General features: G+C 44.1%; 1 protein-coding gene across 3 annotated transcripts; it reads right to left on the bottom strand.

The window, feature by feature from the left end:
* Positions 1-1813: 1813 nt before the first annotated feature.
* Positions 1814-12725, bottom strand: PLET1 (placenta expressed transcript 1). 3 transcript variants are annotated; one of them, XM_023757894.1, is made up of 4 exons: positions 12503-12725; positions 7896-8097; positions 4853-4914; positions 1814-2777 (listed from the first exon to the last, which is right to left on the bottom strand). In XM_023757894.1, exons 1-4 carry the CDS (start codon positions 12672-12674, stop codon positions 2440-2442), a joined length of 774 nt encoding a protein of 257 aa, XP_023613662.1. In that variant the 5' UTR covers positions 12675-12725; the 3' UTR covers positions 1814-2439. The 3 variants fall into 3 exon arrangements, with proteins under 3 accessions (XP_023613662.1, XP_014315340.1, XP_014315339.1); XM_014459854.2 differs by having other exon boundaries at positions 1814-2752; positions 12503-12724; XM_014459853.2 differs by lacking the exon at positions 4853-4914 and having other exon boundaries at positions 1814-2752.
* Between the last annotated feature and the right edge of the window lie 7739 nt (positions 12726-20464).

Here is a 20464-nt window from a genome sequence, read left to right as displayed (position 1 = left end):
TTAAAGGACAAATGTGCCTAAATCTAAAGCTCTTAAGGAAATATAATAAAAGCTTTACTTTCATTATTAAATATTTTTCAAACATCCTACTTTTACAGAGGTAAAGTGGGTGGTTGGCCAGACCAAAGGTACAATACTGGTCTAAATTTGCTGCCTCTTCGGAATGGCTGGTGTTACAGTTGGTCATTGACCAGGTTGGGACTCTTTCTGTGAAGGTTTTTGAGGTCATGGGATTCGCAAGGCATCAGTTTTCTTTCCTACTTTCTAAAGTGCGTTATGCTGGGCAGGCAGTTGCTGTTTCTACCACAGAATGAAAATGCACTGAATTTACAAAGCATGATGCTACAAGCAAGAAAAGTAGAAGAACAAGGTTGGGCAAGTGAGTGTGGGAGTGATGAACAGTCCACCTATTGTTCATCTCTTTTTACTGTGCTTCCTGTGGGCTTCCTTGCAGTTGCTTGTGTGTGTTCTTTTCCTGTTGGTGTATCACAGTTTCCTATCAGGATCGGGAGGTTGATTACAAAGATGAGGATCAGGATTAGCTATTCCTGAGAGTGAGAACGTGTGGATTTCTGTAGCCCGTCCTCTTATTCCGCTATCCCAGCTGCTTAAGGAGTGACCAGGAAGGCCAGCCACCTGGAGGCTGTGCTGCTTTAATTCATATCTCCTGAGCTCACGGAGGAGATCTCCTGTTGAGCACAACACTCTATTTCTGAGCCTGGATTTCGCTCCAGAATCCTCCTTAACAGTGCTCCTGGCAGCCTTTGTCAGTCAGTCAGATACAGCGTAAGATCACGCCTTCTTACCGTCTCTGACTAGACCTTACCAATGGCGTCTGGCTATGACAGAGAAATAAAAACTGAGAGATGCAGATACCTCTTACCTACAGATGAGAAAACCAAGGGTGGGAGACTGTGGCGCCACTTGTTAAAGGTTCCCTTTCTACTCGCAGCAGAAGTAGACTTTACAGGCGTCCTGCCTGCTGGGCCAGCCCCCTTGCTCAGCTCCTCTGAATTCACCCAGGTTTCTTCGAGTCTAAAAGTTTCCCAGCTTCAGAGAGCATCTTTGCTGGATATTTGTCACACCTCCCACACTGAAACTGGGATGGGGGCCAGGTTGGACCGTGAACGTTAAATATGAAACTTGTTCCTAGCCCGCAGGCTCAGGACTCACTGCCGTTAATATCTAGAATTTAATTTTTAAAAAAACCCCAAACACACCAAAAAACTAACCTCACATCTTCTGGGGAATGCTTAATGAAGAAAGGCTGTCAAATTTGACACTTAAAACCTGCCGGTCACTGGCTGACTGCTGCGACAGCAGGAGAGAGACTGGTGACCACACAAGAAGGCAGTCTTTGCAGAAGTCGTTTGGAAAAGTCACGGAACAGATGGATGACTCAACAAGCAGCAACCATGGAGAGAAGGGGAGAATCAGATACCCAGAGTCACTGCAATATAATATTTAAAAACGTCCCAGTTTTCAAAAAATATAAAGACCTTCGAAATAGGAAAGTAATGGCCCTCCTCACAGGGAAAAAAGGAGGAATTTGAAAAGGAACTGTTCTTGAGAAAGGCCAGTCACTAGATGTTGGCATGCTGGAACTTAACATAATCACTAAAAGAAAACTTTGTTGGCTGTTTCTGGAAATACCATGCTTTCTTTTGGCTTCACATTGTATTGTGAATATTATAAGTATTTTGCCCATTTCTCCTAGCGGACAACACTGTTAGGGGAAAAATGACCAGTTTGCACTTGAGGAATATTAAAATTGAGAAAATTTTACCCGTAGATCTGGCTTTGAAAACATACATACTCTCATCATTTTATTAATTTTTTAATGTTTGCACAAATGAATAAAATTAGATAACATTCTCTGTATTTCAAGGTAATCACTTATTAAAGAATTTGAATTTAACACATTGTTCTTGTTGGGATATAGTTTTTTTGGTATGACGGAAAATAATGCCTTTATCCCATAATCTGTCCCTGTTTTTGGCTGCTCAGACAGGATACATTCCTGTTTCCTTGCCCTTCTAATGCTACTGGTGTTGCCAGCAGAATGAGGGTTGTTTCTCCTTTCCTGTGGAGTCACATGAGTCAACACACTCTGTTACCTGGGTGGGTTTGGTCAGAAAGCGAAGATCATCTTGAAAGTGAGGAAAGGTTCTTTCCACAGAGACTCAGGGGAATCATTTGGCAATGATCAAACGTTTAGACTGGCGATGGAATTGGCTGTCAACATGTTAAACCTACAGCCAGAATTCCAGGTTACTCCCAGACCAGCTCTAAGTAGTTACAAAAAGCCTGAAAGATTTAGTTGAACATCTATGTGCCCCAAGTCCACCAGTGAGTGAACTGGCTACTCTCAACCAAGTCTCCTCTTTGGTCCAAAGCAGTGGCAGGAGAGCTGTACATTTGAGAACATGAGGCCTTCATTCACACACATGACGGAGCCCTGGCTTGGAACTGAACGCAGGAGGATGTAGCAGAGGCAGGAACAACTTTTAGAAGAGGAGTTTGCTGGTGAGGAAGACAAGCAGGATCTGGATGGCATCTGTGATGGGGCTGAGGAAGATTCTGTTGGCGAAGCTTTTGGTTGTGGTTAGAGTTGAGGTTGCGGTTTTGGCTGTGGTTGGGAATCGGTTTGTCGTTGGGCTTCGGGTTGTGGTCGGCCTGGTCATGGAGGTCATGGAGGTCATGGAGGTCATGGAAGTCATGGAGGTCATGGAGGGTGATGTTGTGATCATTGCTGGGGAAAAAAAGGACATCAGAACCTACGTTGGAAAATGAGGCTAATCTGATGCGACGCTGGAGCAGAGTTCATGAGCAGAATTCAATCAGCACATCTCAAGGGCCAAGTGTATGTAGCGGAAGGGAAAGCTATGACGCACAGAATGTCATGGAGCGAAAGAACACTATCTACCGCTAAGGTCTATGTAGTCCCACAGGGGAAGGAACTTACATAACTACTGAATTTGTTGTCGGGTAAGTTGTCGACCCTCAAGTGTCCTTAATATTGTATTAGATCCATCAGTGCAAATATGATCCAGAATGGCACAATTTTATTTTTTGTTGCTAATTTCAATGGTTACATGTAAAGCCTGTAAAAACTAGTGACCATCAGACCTTCGGATGGCTACTCCTGCTTTAAAGTAAATGGAAAGAAGTGCTGTCCAAACCCCTGAACCTCTTTCTGTGGTTGCTGAGGCACCGGCCATTCCCTGTGCAGGGATCTGACCACACACTGGTTCTCTGAGGTTGCCTTGCTGAGAAGCAGAAAAAGCCAGGCCTGTAGCCCTGGGGGTGGGGAGAACGGGATGTCTGATCCTGGAAAAACTAGAGTTTGGCAATGATACCTGCAAAGGTCTGAGTGGACCACAGAGGGGACTATAGAGAAGAAGTGACAGCCCGACCTGTGCTGCTCAGTCGTAGAGGTCATGGTTTGATTCCTAGTCAGGGCCCATGCTCCGGTTGTGGGCTTGATTCCCCAGTGAAGGGCATGCAGGAGTCAGACAATCAGTGACTCTCTCTCATCATTGATGTTTCTCTTTCTCTCTCCCTCTCCCTTCCTCTCTGAAATCAATAAAAATACATTAAAACAATAAAGAAGAAGACGGGACATGTCCAGTGATTTGCTTAGGCCCATGCATTCTTCTGCTACCTGGAGGGGCCTGTGAGTCTGTGGCCTTGTCTTATCTCACTTAGTATTTACCCAGGGCACATGTTTCTCCAGCATCTCACTGAGCCAGAAAGTCTGACACAACCACTTTATTTTTTTTAACTGGATTTTAGTAGCATGGAGATAAGGAGTCCTGACTAGAAACACACTTTTTTTCTCTCCTTCTTAGCATTTACACTCATACTCATCTCAAAAATGTCCTCGAGGAAGCAAATAACACCCAGTCTTCTCACAGAGGGGAAACCACCAAGGCAACAGGTAAGGCTTTCTTATAGTAGTTTGTTAGGCATAATCACATCAAAATTTGTTTTGAAAATGGATATCCCTTTGACCGCATTTGCAGCATATGACGGGTGAGTAACCAGCAGGGGGATCCCGAGGAAGACTAGTTATCTGGACACTAGAGAGGCTGATGGTCCTTGTTCTTAGTTGAACCTTGTATTTAAAAGCTTCATTTAAAAAAGGGATTGTCTTTATAGTTTTGATGTAAGTCTAAGAAAAGTGTAAAAAGTATGAGGTGGGATATGAGCCCTGGTTTTTCCATTTACTTTCTGAACCTCAATTTTTTGAATTTGTTTTAGCTCCCCAGAGGGGAGTGAGAGAACGCAGGGGACAGAGAGGGGGAAGGAGGGCGAAAAGCCTCAGGATGGTTTGAGGTTGAGGACCACACCCAGTGGAAGGGCAGTGGAAATTCCTGGTGGTAGTGGTGGTGGCCAAGGCCATTCTGAGAATGAATGAATGTTTGTTATTCTGATGCTGTCAACCTGTTTTTGTGCACATCTGCCCCCTCATTCCTGTAAAGCCTGTAGAACTGTGAAGGTTTTATGTGAGTGGGAAGTCTTGGTGGAAACTAAGGAAGGGGCTGACTACGTGGTGTCTACGTGGTGCTGAACAGGAATGGGTCCTGAGGAAGCAGGATTCTGCAGTCACAGGTGACTCTGAGAACATAAGGCCCCTAGGAATTGTCAGAAATCTTGGGGATGGCTTTTGTTTTCTATGGGGCAGAGGAAAAAGGGTTGAGCCAATCTTATGTAGGTCTCAAGGTGCTAGCAGGCTCAACTGATATCTGGGTAACACCCGACTAGAAGACTTTTCCAGGGCCCCACAAAGTAACTTTCATGCTGACTGTGTTCACTGCCAGATATGTAAAGGGGCTGCAAAGGAACTTACCTTGGTTTTTCAGTTTCAGAGAAGAAAACGTGGCCACTCTGTTGACATTGATAACAAAGGCTCTGTGGGGGGCAAATCAATGAAAGATAATGGTGAGGACCTCAGCCGTGGAGTCCAAAGTTCAGCTCACATTTCTGCCTTCCCAGATGACCCCAACCTCTTAATTCCTTTTGTGCTTACTTTCCCTACAGATCATTGAATACTGGTCTGCTCTATATTGTCTTTTTTTCTTTTAATTAAAAATTTATTTATTGATTGATTGATTTGAGAGAGAGAGTGATAGAAACATCGACTTCTTATTCCACCTATCCATGCATTCATTGGTTGCCTTCTGTATGTAGCCTGACCTTGTCCTATCGGGATGACGTTCTAACTAACTGAGCTACTTGGCTAGGGCCTCTGTATTGTCTTAACTAAGATCCATGTTCTTGCTTCAGAGAAGATCATGTCTACCCCCCCCCCCACCAACTTCACCCCCCTAAACTCCCCATAGTCTGGTATAACCTTTAGTCTTTGTTCAAGCCAGTCCTTCTGCCTGTGATGTCCATCCAGACCATGTCTGCCCACGGATGTAGCAGTAACTCTATGAAGCTGTTTTCCCTGTTACCCTTAACCCAGACAGATCTCCATCAGAGGGACGGGCCCCTCTATGCATTGTCCTGCTGTGAGCCTCTCCCCCCACTAGAGGCCCAGCTCTTTGAGAGCAGGTTCTGTTGTCAACAATGATTGACACATAGTAGGTGCCTAATGTTCATGAAATGATCTGTAGAGCTTGGTCTGTTGTTCTTCTATTAGTGGGTCCATTATTATATCAGCCTCTTGTTCACACATTCGACAGTTAATTAACGAGAGTGTACAACATGCCAATCACTGTGCATGGTGCTGAGGGGCAGTAGTGAATCAGTTAGGCATGGTCTTACCCTTGTGGTGCTCAAAGTCCCTTCAGAGAGACAGATTTTAAATGAATAATCAACTAACAGATTAAGTAATTGATCACAGTGGTGACATATGCACTGACAAAGTAGTGGAAGTTGAGAGAGTGGAAAAGGCTCTGGAACTTATCCGGGAGCTTAGGGACGCTTTCTTGAGCAAGTGATGTTTAACCTCAGTAATCACTTCTGTACAGGCCTTGCCTTCACCAAACCTTACTGTAAGCAAAGCTCCCTGGCCAGGGACCTCTTCCCTTCGCTTCTGTGGCCCTGCCCAGCACAGTGGACCCCTCACAGGGCTGTGCTGCTCCCCCTCCCTTTTGTCGCTTTGCTGATCGAGGCCGTGTGTGTACATTTGCCAACAAGCAGCAATGCCAGTGCATCCCAGCCGCGCGAGTCAGGAAGGTCTGGAGACCGCACTGTCGGCGGGAACGTGCTGCTTCTATTGCAGAGTGTCACTGCTTTGTCTTTTATCTGTTGTTGCACGGAGTGCGGAGGCTTTAGCGAGGAGAGATGAAGGGACCATTGTCTTAATTAGCCTGGCCTGGCCTCTAAGGGACAGCGCTCAGGCAAGGCTGGATTGTCGGAGCTCCTTCAGGATTCCCAAGTAGCTCTGTGGGAGCCAGCGAGGTCCAAGGGCAGGGCAGGTGAGGTGGGATGGCGGTGAGGTGGGATGGCGGTGAGGTGGGATGGCGGTGAGGTGGGATGGCGGTGAGGTGGGATGGCGGTGAGGTGGGATGGTGGTGAGGTGAGATGGTGGTGAGGTGGGATGGTGGTGAGGTGGGATGGCGGTGAGGTGGGATGGCGGTGAGGTGGGATGGTGGTGAGGTGAGATGGTGGTGAGGTGGGATGGTGGTGAGGTGGGATGGTAGTGAGGTGGGATGGTGGCAGGTAAGGTGGGATGATAGTGAGGTGGGATGATGGTGGTGAGGTGAGATGGTGGCAGGTGAGGTGGGATGGCGGTGAGGTGGGATGGCGTGGTAGCATCCTCACCACCATGCCCCATGGAGCCTCGGTGGCTGTTCACACTGGACACGACCTGCTGGACAGACTTGTCCTTTCAGCACAGAATGGCAGTCCAGGACCGCCAGGACTCTCAGCACTGGGTTTCTGAAGTGAGCTTGGTAGCCATCCCTGGCTGCGAGGAAGGTTTTTGTTAACGCACCTCCGGTTGGCGGACCTCCGGTTGGCGCACCTCCGAAGGAGTCTGTGCCCATTTGGTGTGACACGAGGAGGCGAGTTATTACACAATCAGCACACTTTCTGTTAGAAGCCATTTCTAAAATGAATCTGTGTTTTGAAAAATGACCCTCCAGTTTGAGTATAGAGAATCTGAAGCAAACAGGGTGCCAGTGACAGAGATTCTCTGCTTGCCTTCCTTCACTCAGGCTCCAGCACCTCCTCCTGGCCCATCTCTGCACTTGCTTGTAAAATCCAGCTTTATCAAGAAGGCTGCTAAGTCTGTTTAGCAAGAACCTCTTACCTGGATATCTGATAACCCTCAATGTCTGATTGAGTTCCTCATTTGCTGCCATCCCCACATGATATCTGATCACCTGGGCTTGCCTTCAGCAACAATCCTGTTAGGTCAGTTTAGCCAGAATCCCCCTATAGGCCTTGATGTTTCCTCTCAGGAACTTTCCATCCACTGACCCCTCTCTGCTATAAATTTCCACTTGCTCATGTTGTATTCAGAATTGAGCCTGGTTCTATACTGAGGTCTCTTTTCTCCTATTGCAGTAGTCCTGAATAAAATCTTTATTTATATATGCATTATTTATGTATGTATGTATTCATTTCATTCATTCATTCATTCATTTTGCTTTAACCACTGTCCAGCTCTGGTTTTCTTTACCACCAGTTCTTTCTATTTATGTTGAGCACTGGTGTGTGTGTGTGTGTGTGTGTGTGTGTGTGTGTGTGTGTGTGTGAACTATAGATAAAAGTAGGACAAAGAACGGTAAGGCAGAAAAGGAGTGCAAGTACTGACTTCTCCACATCATCTCTGTATTGTATTTTGTGTCCTTCAAGATCATTGACTTAACTGTAAAACTGCATAAACCTAACATTAAACTGTAAAAGCCCAAGCAAATCATATATAGGTAGGTTCTTACTGTATCTCCACTGTAATGTTCGTGAAACGAGGAGATTGCCAGTTGGCCTTGAAGAAACCTTCACGTGTGTCCAGACGCTGATAGAGGACGCTGCCGTTGCAATAATGGTCTGCTCTTTGCCAGAGGCCTATTGAGCTGTTGTTGTTTGTGTCCATCGCTCGCAGGACCACTGAGTTGGTGCTGCTGTCCACAGGCACCGATACTGAGAAGAAATGATAAGGAGACAATCAGCCATCTATGTAGTAAGACAAGGGATGAGGGTCATGAAATCAAAATTAACTGAAAAAAGAAAATTACAAATAGCATGTACATGTAGTATTTTTGTAAAAGTTGAAAAACATCTGGAAGGAAAGCCATCGAGATAGTAACTGTGGTCATTTCTGGGTAGTGGGATTACAGATGATTTTATTTGTGTTTTCTAAATTTTCCATGGCCAAGAGCTAGACAAAAGGAGAGTTTTGCTACCTTCCAGGGGTGAGATTTGAGGCAGGCTCCTAACTTCTGGAGCCTGGTTCTCATCTGTCAGATGAGAGATAAAGATGCTCTGTCCTTCTTTCAGGGGAGTGGGATGTGGGCAGAGCAGGGTTGGTGCATGTGACAGGGTCATGTGGGCCCCAGGAAGTGTTCCTGGAAAATCAGGAATGTTATTCCAAATTAGAGCAGAGCCCACTTCCTAGTCTTAGACATGCCGAAGCTCTCGGTGTCTGTTGATGAGGGTGAGGGAGGGGCCCTCTGAGCCCCTGGGGCCCTAATCCAGGCACCTGTTAAATGACCCCTCAGAGTCCCTAACTTTCACTCAGGTGAATCTCTTTTGACCTAGCTTAGCATGCATTCACAGGAGACCCCACCGACACTTGTTAATTCCAGCATTCTGATGTGTAATGGGGAGAGAGTTTTAAGAGAACATTTTGGTGGGTTCGTTTTCTCCTTTAGAAGGTCCCTTTTGAATGAATTCCTCAACGCTAAGGTGTTCTCCAGGGCCCTTTCAGACATCAAGAATTCCTTCAAGGACTTCTCCTTCACAAACCAAAGAAAATGGGTCAGGTAGCACAATAGGATGCGACCGTGCTGGTTCTGAATTCCAGCTCTAACAAGTCGTTTCACCTCTGAGACTCAGTTCCCTTATTCTTCATTATTCACTCCATAAATATTTGTTGAATTCCAACTTTGCACAAGCCCGGTTCTAGGTCTGGAGATAATGACATTATCCTTTATTATATGGAGATCATGACACCTTATTTTGAAAGGTTCCTGGGAGGAGCCCGGCTGGCGTGGCTCAGTGGTTGAGCATCAACCTATGAACCAGGAGGTCATGGTTCAATTCCTGATCAGGGCACATGCCCGGGTTGCAGGCTCAATTCCCAGTAGGGGGCATGCGGGAGGCAGCCAATCAATGATTCTCTCTCATCATTGATGTTTCTATCTCCCTCTCCCTCTCTCTTCCTCTCTGAAATCAATAAAAATATATTTTAAAAAAGAGAAATGTTCCTGGGAGGAGTAACAAGATCATGCAAAGACTTTAATACACAGTGTGTTAAACAATTTTTTTTTTTAGCGCAATGCACTTCTCTGTTCTATTTCTTTGCTATTGCCAATTAAGGTGGGTGGAGCCAGACCCTATGGGCCCTTACTTGCTCAGTGAGAACCTGATATTTGTCCTAGATGTGTGCGTGATGGTGATGTGGCAAGCCATGGCGTGTGTCATCCAGGTGGTTGTCAAGTCTGTTGGCTCCCCCTCGGGCATGTTCTTGCCTCTGTCTTCTCTTCTGCTTTCCCTCCCTCACTCTGGCTCATATCCTCCTTTCTTCTCTCCTAGGCATCTGTATTATTTGAATTTCTGGTCTCCACTTTCTCCTCCACATTTAGCCATTTACTCAGGCTGTGGCCAGATCAGACTTCCACACACAACACTCCCATCTGGAGACACTCTTCTCCAAAACCTTCAAAGTGCCCAGAGCACGAAACATTCTGCTTCAGTTCTGTCGGGTACAGTGCCCAGCACGTAGCTTTCATCACACTCATAACCTAGCTCCCCCTGCTATTTGCACCCCCCTCTCGGGGCAGCCAGTCTTCCTCTGGTTCCACAGACACACGTGACTCACGCCTGCTCTTGGTCTCTGTTCTGTCTGTCTGTGTGGAATCCTTACTTCGTTCTCATCACATATTTCACTCCCATTTACTCTCCAAGATCCTGCTATGTCCCACCTCCGGGCCAATTCACCCTTCTTTCCCTCTCGCATCTGAAACACTTATTTTTTTTAACTTAATTACATTCTGGCTTAATACATACGGTGGTTTCCTCTATGTCAGTATCTGGCCAGCCCAGTGCTGGGCACCTGGAGGGCAGTAAATAACTTCTAATAACTGATTGATTTAGCAAGCTGTGCATCCCATGTTGTACAGTCAGTGCCCTTAAAGCTGAAGATGCAGGAATAAAGGCAGGCAGGTTACATCCCTCTTGCCCACAGAAGTAAAAAATGGAGGCAGATGCTGACCTGGTCCAGTCTTAACATAAATGTCACTGCTTTATGGGTTTCCTTCAATGACATGGAGACAGACCCAGGGAACTTGTTCTAAGATACTGCCTGAGCTGCCACTGTGTCTTGGGACCTGTCAAGCCATTTGTACATGACTAACCAGTGTTGACACAAACCCTGAAATTTAGAAAATTTCAAATTCAAAATAATAAGAAGTGGGCTTGTGTGGGCATTTACTCAGTCTCACCAGCTGTCTCACAGTGACACTCTACGAGGAAATCCGGAGACTGTGGTGTAACCCAGATGTGCAATCGGGCACTTCACACCTCTTGAGGGCACAGGATTTTGACTCAACTTAAATCATTCCTACAGTGAGTCAGTCAGCGCGTCACGGGACTACAGCACATTGTGGTGAAATAGGTGAGGCTGGGGACGGACACGGCATGTAGTAGGCATTTAACGAACCTGAGACCCCTTCCCCTTCCCCTTTCCCCTACTCTGCCCACTGCCGTTGTAGACGCCAGGATTTCCCTTTCAGCCAGCATGGTCCCTTCCAAGGGGCCTTTCCTTTGTAAGGCATCTTACTGATCACCTTTTGACTCTTCTTTCTCCTGTCTTCCTACTTTCAGAAGGCTCTCTGCACCCCAACCTTCACAAGGTAGGTTCCTATTTCTTCCATTTTAACAGCAAAATCCTTCACCTTGTGATGTGTCATCTCAAGTTAGTAGTCCCTCTGGCCCCCCAGGTCCTTTCCCACAAACAAGGTCACACACGTGCCCTCCTTATTTTTATGTTGGATTACAAGATGGTCCTCCCTGCCTGTAGGACAAGATCCACTGCCTGAACGAGTAGGACGTAGTGAGCCTTATCACAACTGAGGCATTTATGGTGACAGTCCCCGTGAAAAAAATAGATAGAAGCACAAGCTGGCATGGGCGTGCGAAGGCAGGCTAGAGGCATCTTCCTGCTGACGCCCGGAATCTGTGGACCATGGTATTCTTTCAAAATGTGGTTAGAGTTCTAAGAGAGGCAGGAGAACTCAGTAGATGAGGACAGGCTCTGAAGCTGGATAGCTTGGCTGCACAAAGCTGCGCTGTTATTTAGGTTCAAATATTAGCTATGTTACTAGTGATCTTGGGTAAAACTTTAACTTACCTGCCTCAGTTCTCATCTGTAAAATGGGAAGATAACAGTATTGGCCCTTAGAATAGTACCCACTGCATAGTAAGAAGTATCAGTTCTTATTACTATAACTGAAAGGCATATGTGTAGTGGTTAGGGTAGAGTCTCTGACTGCTCAGGTTCATGTCCCAACTTCACCACTCAAGTAGCTCTGTGACCTGAGCAAGTCACTAGCATTTCTACCTCTGTCTCCTCATCTACAAAACAGGAACGACCGTGGTCTCTTCCTAATAGGTTATGGGGGCTACATGAACAAATACATGTAAGCCACTATATTGAATGTTGCTATGAAAGTAATTAGACAGCATTTGCCTGACTTGTAGGTTTGGCTGATCCCAAAAGGGATATTTGTAAAATATTACTAGGCACTTCTAAGAAAAGCATTGGATTAGGAACGAAAAGAACAAGATTCAACAGCCAGTTCTGCCACTAGCAGTGAGACCCTGAGCAAGTCATTTAACTCTCAGCTTCAGGCTCCTCAGAGAGAAGGTGGGAGAGCAGTACATTCCCTGTCTAGCGAACTGGGCTTTTCACATGTGGACTAAATGAGAACAGCGCCTCCTGGAGTTGTGCAGTACACAGTCATCCACAGGGGCACTGTTTCATCAAGTGGATGTGAAAAGATAACTGTGATGCAATCTGTATCGCTTAACATAATAAACATGCCGACTTTAAGTCAGAACTTGCCATGGGCGTGCTCTTGCCGGGGCTCAGTTGGCGTTGGAACTTAATGGCTCCTTGCTGCTCAGCTTGGCACAGGGAACATGCAGAAGCATCCCCACCCAACCCACTCTCTCCCATGTTCTCATTCTTTCTGCCCCCACTTCCCATCCTGGTCAGAAATGCATATTTCGTGTAGTTGAGAGCAGAGATGGAGAGTTATGTTCTGAAATTCTGGTAGACTGCCCTTAGAGAAAAAAGACAACAGAGAGAAAGGCTCTTACTTACTTGTGTAGATTCTGTTGCTTTCATAGATGTTTGAATTGATCTTGATGCCTGGACCGGTGGTGGGGAAGACCGTGCTGAAGGACATGCATCTGTCAGGGTAATCTGCAGAGCTGGCAGAAATGAGCAGCGTGCCGAAGCACAGGGACAGCAGTGTGGAGCCCAGGACTGCCATGGTCGAGATCTGTCTGGAAACTGCTGGGCCTGGAGCTGCGTAAGACCTCACCTATTTATATGCTTCAGGGCTGGAGTTTCTGGGTGAGGTCATACATGCAAATTCCCCTCTCACCGCTCCCTAAAGTCAACTGGCTTCTAGAATTTGTCACCATGATCCTTTATCAATTCCAGTTTTGCTCAAGAAAGGGAATGTACTGACCATGAATTTACTTTGCATCTCATTCACCTCAGTACCTTGAAGAAAGCTGCCGAGAAAGGTTTAGTGCTGGCAAAGTGAAATTAGGGATGAGTAATCATCACATATCTCAGAAGTTCCACTCTTCCTCCAGTAGGAAACTCAGGCACAAAAGCCATCTTTTCTGGAATGTTGCATATCCATTTTCAACTCTCCTTAATTGAACAAGTCTCCAATCCCAGTTCATTTTGTGACTAGCATACAACTAAAAACATCGTGTTTCTGGATTTATTAATTCATTTGGAAAGAAAAACATTGGCCCATGTTGCTCCTAACACTTTCATCCATAGCACCAAAGAAGGCAACTACTAAAAAAATAAAATCAGAAAACATGTTTTTTTCATATTTCTCTTTTGATGGTTAGAACTGGTAAAAAAAAAAAGATCAGTAAACTTGAGGATATTAAAATAAATTTAACAAAGACATGCAAGACTTATACACTGAAAACTATAACAAGGGACCCAGGATAGCCAAAATAATCTTAAAAAACACATCAAGAAATAAGTTGGAGGACTCACACTTACCAATTTCAGAACTTACTACAAAGCTATAGCAATCAAGACAGTATGGTATTGGCATAAGGATAGACGTATAGATTAATGTAATAGAGTTTGAGAGCTCAGAAATAAACCCATACATTCGTTTATTGTTATTATTATTTTTTTTTGTTTTCAGATTGGGCTATATTTCACCCAGTGACTGTTACAATGTCTCTTTTATGTCAAGGGAAAATAATAGTAAGAAATAGTGATCCATTGATTAAAAAACCCAAGAGCCACAGCATTTACCCTGATAGTAACATTGAAAACAGCTGCATTTTAGTACATGCAAAGAGCAGAGATGGTGCTAAGAATTGAACTTATATCATCTTACTTAATTTTCACATCCCTCTCCCGGCCAGATGGTAGGTACTGTGGTATTATCCACATTTCAATGAGGAAGAAATGAAACTTGGGGAATTTAAATAACTTGTCAAGGTCACAGATCTAGAAAATGGACAGAGAAAGGACTTAAACCCCAATTCTTCAGAATCCAGTGGTTATGCCTCCTGGTTAGACCAATTTTTTTTCTTGCTTTAAAAAAAAATTCTCTATAGTCGAAAGTATTACATATGTCCCCTTTTCTCCCTACTGTCCTCTCCCAGCCCACCTCCACCCCCCAACCCAGGCCTTTACACCCCTATTGTCTGTGTCCATTGGCTATGTCCATCTGCATAGAAGTTCTTCTAAACCCATACAGTTATGATCAATTGAATTTTCAAAAGGGTACCAGGACAATTTGATGGGGGAAAGAACAGTCTTTGCAACAAATGGTGGCAACTGGATATCCACATACAAAAGAATGACATTTGGTCTCTACCTCACACCATATGAACTCAACATGGATCAAGGACCTAAATGTAAGAATTTAAACTATAAAACTCTTAGAAGAAAATATAGGTATACATTTTCATGGCGTTGGATTAGGCAACAGTTTAATAGATATAATGCCTAAAGCAAAAGCACCCAAAGGAAAAAATAGATAAGTTGGATTTCATCAATACTAAAAGCTTTTATTCTTCAAAGGACACTACCAAGAAAGTGCAGACAACCCAAATAATGGGAAAAAATATCTTCAAATCATATATTTGATTAGGACCTAATATCTGGAATATATAAAGAATACTTACAACTCAACAATTAAAAGACAAATATCCCAAGAGAAACAAAGAAAAAATAAGCAAATGTGACTACTTCAAATTAAAAAGCTTTAAAAACAGGCAAATGATTTGAATACTTGTCCAGAGAAGACATATAAATAGCCAATATATACATGAAAAGATGCTCAACATCATTAGTCATTAGGAAAGTATAAGTCAAAATTACAGAGATACCAACCACAGCCTCCTGGGAGCTATGCTAGAAATGACAGGACATGGTGAAATTGGAATCCTCATGGACTGTTGGTGGGAATGTATAATAATTAGGCCACTTTGGAAAACAGTTTGGCATTTCTTAAAAAAAATTAAATATAGAGTTACTATTATATGGCAACTCCACTCCTAGGTGTATATATACTCAAGAGAATTAAAAACACACGCCCACACAAAAACTTGTACATAAATGTTTTAGGAGCATTATTCATAATAGTCAAGAAGTGGAAACAACCCAAATATCCAACTTCTGCATAGATAAAAAAGTGTGGCATTTTCATCCAATGGAAATTATTCAAGTAGAGAAAGAAATGAAGTGCTGATAGATGCTACAACATGGATGAACCTTGAAAACAAGCTAAGCAAAGAAGCCAGACAGAAAAGGCTACATGTTATATGATTCACTTATATGAAATCTCCAGAATAGGAACATTTGTAGACAGAAAATGGTTGCCAGGGTAAAGGGAGAATGGGAAGTGACTGCTACTTGGTTTGGGGTTTCTTTTTGGTGTGATGGGAATGTTCTGGAATTATTTAATAGTGATAGCTTCATAATTTTGTGAATATACTGAAAACTCTGAATTGAATCTGATGGTTGTGAATTATATCTCACTAAAAATGTTTCTTACATAATGTTCTGTGTAGGCAAGTTGGGATAGTAGAAAGAATGCAGCAGAACTTGAGAATTACTAGTAGATCTGGCTTAGAATCCAGGCTTTGGGAGAGTTTTAACCTATCTGAACTCTAGTCTCCACTTCTGAAAATTGGGGCATTAACAGCAATCTTACATTGTTTTATGTATATTAAGTGAGAAATATTTGTTAGCTGGTTTGGGGGATGGGGTGGGTTGGACATATAGTAGGTTTATAACACATGTTAATTAATTTTTTCCTTCTATCCTTTTCTTCTTACCTCCTTCCCTTCCTTCCTTTCTTAGTTTGTACCAGGTTCTAACAGAATCCCAAGGTCAATGACCACTGGTGGATCCAGGGATCCAGGTGTCAAAGGTGTGAGGGTTGCAACATGGCCTCCACGGGGACAAGTACATGGGCTTTAGCAGGGAGAAGCCTCTGTCTGAATCCCAGCCCTCATGCTGTGACCTGGACTGTGCTTAACTAGTCTGAGCCTCAGTTTTTGTATTCATCTTAAAAAAGTAATAATGCCAGCATTGCGGGATTGTGTCCAGGTTTAAGTGATAACGCAGGTGACAGTAATTGGTGGTTCTTACCCACCAATGGCGGGACGTGGTGCAACTCTAGGAGGACGGGCCTGGAGAGTGTTCACGTTCATTCATTTGCCCAGAGTGGATTCTTAAGTCAACATGTGTGGATTTCGGGACTGATTAGGTTGTACCCTGCAGCTCTGTGGTTCAGAGCTGAACCTTAATGTGGATCCTTATGTTTTAGAGAATAATCTAGTGATCAGCTTTTTAGAAGATGTGCACCGTCCTTCTCATTCCCTGAGGTCTTATACATTCTCAGAGAGATGACATGCTATTGCACGTGTAAGAGTTTTCAAGTTGAACTGGCCCTAAGAGATCATTTTAATGGAACTGAACACAGAAAGATTAAACTTGCCTAAGGCTATAGACGCACTTAGTGGCATGTGCAGGGCTAGCCCCTGCCTCCTGTCTCCTGCCTCCTGCCTCCTGCCTCCTGGCTTGGTATGTCCTCCACTGTACAGTTCTACTATTTAGTTAATACACACCAGCTCGACGTAGCATTTTATTTTATTATTTATTATTATTTTGTTTTCAACGTAGTATTTTAGATTCAAGTGAGTCAAAGTCAAGATATGGTACATGTTAATTTTAATAGGCCATATGTATACTTCATAGTACATTTTGGACTCTTGCCCAGTCAATATGCATTTTCTAGAACGTGGGGAGAAGTTTACTATCGCAATAGTTATATCTTTGCTCAGGACTTTTTGCTGATCGTGTCTGTGACTGCATTGGATCCTAAATTATGTCAGGGGCACAGTCAGAATGGCACAGTGCTTCGCCCCCAGGGCCTTGTTTGTATGCAGTGGTCAGTGGGCTCGGCCTGGGGGCACTGAGTAAGCTGCTCAGGGGTCCACAGCTTTAGGGAAAAATAACCCCTGCTTTACAGGCCATTGTTACCAGACTCCAGCCTGTGAGAGTCTTCTCAACTGCTCACAGGTCTTCATGGAATGAGAACAAATGGAGAGATTTTAAAAAAGAAAGCAAACATTTATCCAGGTTAAAGGCCTGCCTTTTATTCTGATAGTACAGCTTTTTGAAAATTTATTTGTAACATATCCTTTCTTTTAGGAAGTTATGGTCATTGTAGATTATAGATAGTAGATTCCTCCCAACTGTTAATTTTTTAATGTCATTATTTGGGAAAATGAAACACTGACACCCTCTGGTTTACTTTCTATCCAAACTCCTAGAAACGCCTTGCGTGGTGTGGCAGGAAGCAGGGTTTGCTAGTGGTTAAGTAGAGCTGGAGAGCTGACACAGGAAGCCAGTTCAAGACCCCTTCATAATTGAGTGGGAGGTTGGATCTCTTAGCTCTCCTTCCAACGTTAGCATCCATGGTCCCCCGCAAATTGGAAATTGATTCCATTCATTTTTAGGCAGAAACAAAAGTGTTGAAGGCACTTGGGGGTTTAGCAGAGAGTGTTAGTAGGTGAGGAAGGGAAGTCAGGGTTCAGAGCTTCCCAATCCCCACATAGAAGAGGAACTAGAAAAGGCACCCTGAGCAGAGGGAGGAGGGAGATTGGACACCCTCTTCATGGGACCAGCCAGCCTGGGTTCCTCCCTGGAGAGGCAAGCACTCCCTGTCTGAGTAGAAGTGCATTGCAGGTGCCCGAGGAGAGCATAGCAAGCCTGGTCACTTACCTCTGCAAAGAGTGGCTCTCCTTAGTTCCTGTTAGCTACACTCTAAAATTTCTTTGGAGGACATACTATTTGATCAAGCCATTCAAATGCATTGTCCCTACCATTTAACCAGACAATTCAACAGTGAACAAATATGGTGCAGTTTAACTAGCTGGGCGTGAATGGGAACTCCTAGGATTAGCGGCTATCAGTGTGTGCTCTGACCAGAATGTGATGGAGACACTGCTCTACGGACAAAGTCAAGGAAATTGCCACTCATGGGAATTCCCTTACATCCAATTCTTAAAGTATATTGGTTTTCTAATGTCCTGCCTTAGTCACATGGGTCTTCAGGTAGCTTCCAGAAGTACAGGAGTTGGAAAGTAAGACATTAAGGATATAGGGAAAATAAGGATAGAAAGACTAAGACAGGGGTTCTCAACTTGTGGGTCGCGACCCCTTTGGGGATCGAACGACCCTTTCACAGGGGTCGCCTAAGACCATCGGAAAACACATATATAATTACATACTGTTTTTGTGATTAATCACTATGCTTTAATTATGTTCAACTTGTAACAATGAAATTGGGGGTCACCACAACATGAGGAACTGTATTAAAGGGTCGCGGCATTAGGAAGGTTGAGAACCACTGGACTAAGGTAATATGAGGGTGGCAGTTTCATTATTTCAGAAATGTTTGTTGAGTGTCTCTGTGGGTTTGGTACTGCTGTGGGCATGGGGAGAAGGATACCAACCCCTGACGCCATGGGGCCATGACATGCTACTGTAGTGAACACTTTCCCGGGGTGATCTAATATGTTACAGCAAGGCTACAAACACAAACTGAATCCAGCCCATGCCTTTCCCTTTTCAGTAACATTCCATTAGTTGAGTCACAGGAACATCCTTCAATTCATGTAATTCCCTTAAATGCTACTCACTTTAGCCTTCAGTTGCAAACTATGATTTTTTTTCCTTTGCACTGTTCTGATACTATGTAGTAGCACTTAAATTCATTACTGTATACTACAGCATCTTATCATTCCTAAAAATAAAACAAATGACAGCACCTACTCTCCTGGTGACAAGTAGGCTTTATTCCTGGCCTTGTGTACAAATTTTGTCACTAATGTAACTTGTTATTGATATGTTAACTTCTGAATTATTTGAGGCGTTGTTTCCTAAATTTGAAAAGCACTGATTTGTGCCTCATTCTATGAACATATCCTTCATTTGAGGATTATCACTTCAAAGATTAAAAAAAGAAAACAACATGAGAAGCCCATTTTCAAATGGTCATTGAAATTAAAACATAAAATCTAAAAATTCCTAATGGGACTTGTGGATCCTAAGAATACAATAGATGCCATTTGGAGATATACTGATTTAGTTATAAGTTATTAGTTATTAGTGATTAATATACAATTAGTGTATTTAAAGAACTGGTTCAAATATTACTGTTTTATTTTTGGCATTAATAAAGTTATGGGAAAGATAGAATAGTACTTATGTCATGAATAAGTACTTAAAAAATTTCAATATGTACTTTCAAGCCAGAGATTCTGATCAGTCCTTGTGCAGTGGGGCCCAGATGTTGGCATTTTGAAGGCTCTGCAGGTCTTCTCAGGGGCAGCCAGGGGTGAGAACTGCTCTGCTGGACGGGGTGGAGAAAACAAAACCCAGTCAGACATTTACGATGCTCTCAAAGGCCTGGGACAAGTGAGGACAGGAAAAGGGGAGACTATTTCTGAGCCCTGTAGAGCCCAACCTTGCTAGAGGTTGCTTTCTAGCTGTATTTACTTCTCACAACAATCCTGAGCTGGGCACTGCCACCCATTGTGCAGAACCTGAGGCCCAGTGACATGAAGTAGAGAAATTGAGATTTATGTCTGCTCCCTGCTGTTAACAGCAATGATTTTAGGCCTGTGAGCTGGGATTTGAACCCAGTCCTATCCTGTTTTGGCCATGGGCTACCTCCAGCCTATGACATAGTCCTACAAAAACTCTATAGGCAGGAAGTGATTGGTTCAGGCAGAACAGGAACATTATCTTGATTTCCTGCTATTGGTGCCCTGGGGCTTTGACTTTATAAGTAGTTTCAGGATCTCTCATATTTATTAACTATCTATATATCTAAAAGCCCAGTGACCGAATGGTGGAATGACCGGAACGACCGGTCACTATGATGTACACTGCGGTGGCCAACAGGCCCAATCAGGCCCCAATCAGCCCCGCCCAACTTCCCGTAGCCCCTCTCCCAGGCTGGCCCTGCCCCCAATTGGGCCCCCCACCCCATTGGGGGTGGGCCAACTGGCCAACTGCCTGCAGCCTCTCCCCCCCTGCCGGCCCCACCCCCAATCGGCCCCCATGGGGTGTGTCAGCCAGACCCCACCTGTACACGAATTTGTGCACCAGGCTTCTAGTAAGTAATAAGAGTGCTGTTCTATTGTAAGTAGAAATAAGCTTTCTTGCTGTTTTACTTTCAGGAAATAAGCACTATTAGTTTTACTTGGTTACTCTAGAGCCGTGGTCAGCAAACTGTGGCTCGCGAGCCACATGTGGCTCTTTGGCCCCTTGAGTGTGGCTCTTCCACAAAATACCACGTGCAGGCGCGCACATACAGTGCGATTGAAACTTCGTGGCCCATGTGCAGAAGTCGGTTTTCGGCCTGGGCGAGTCTATTTTGAAGAAGTACTGTTGATATTTGGCTCTGTTGACTAATGAGTTTGCCAACCACTGCTAGAGCAATAGATCCCAAATGAGGGTGAGTGGCTACCCAGGGATGTCTGGAGGCAT

Source organism: Myotis lucifugus, unplaced genomic scaffold (genome assembly GCF_000147115.1).
Source record: "Myotis lucifugus unplaced genomic scaffold, Myoluc2.0 scaffold_117, whole genome shotgun sequence".
NCBI lineage: Eukaryota > Metazoa > Chordata > Mammalia > Chiroptera > Vespertilionidae > Myotis > Myotis lucifugus.
This window is presented reverse-complemented; position numbering and strand designations above follow the sequence as displayed.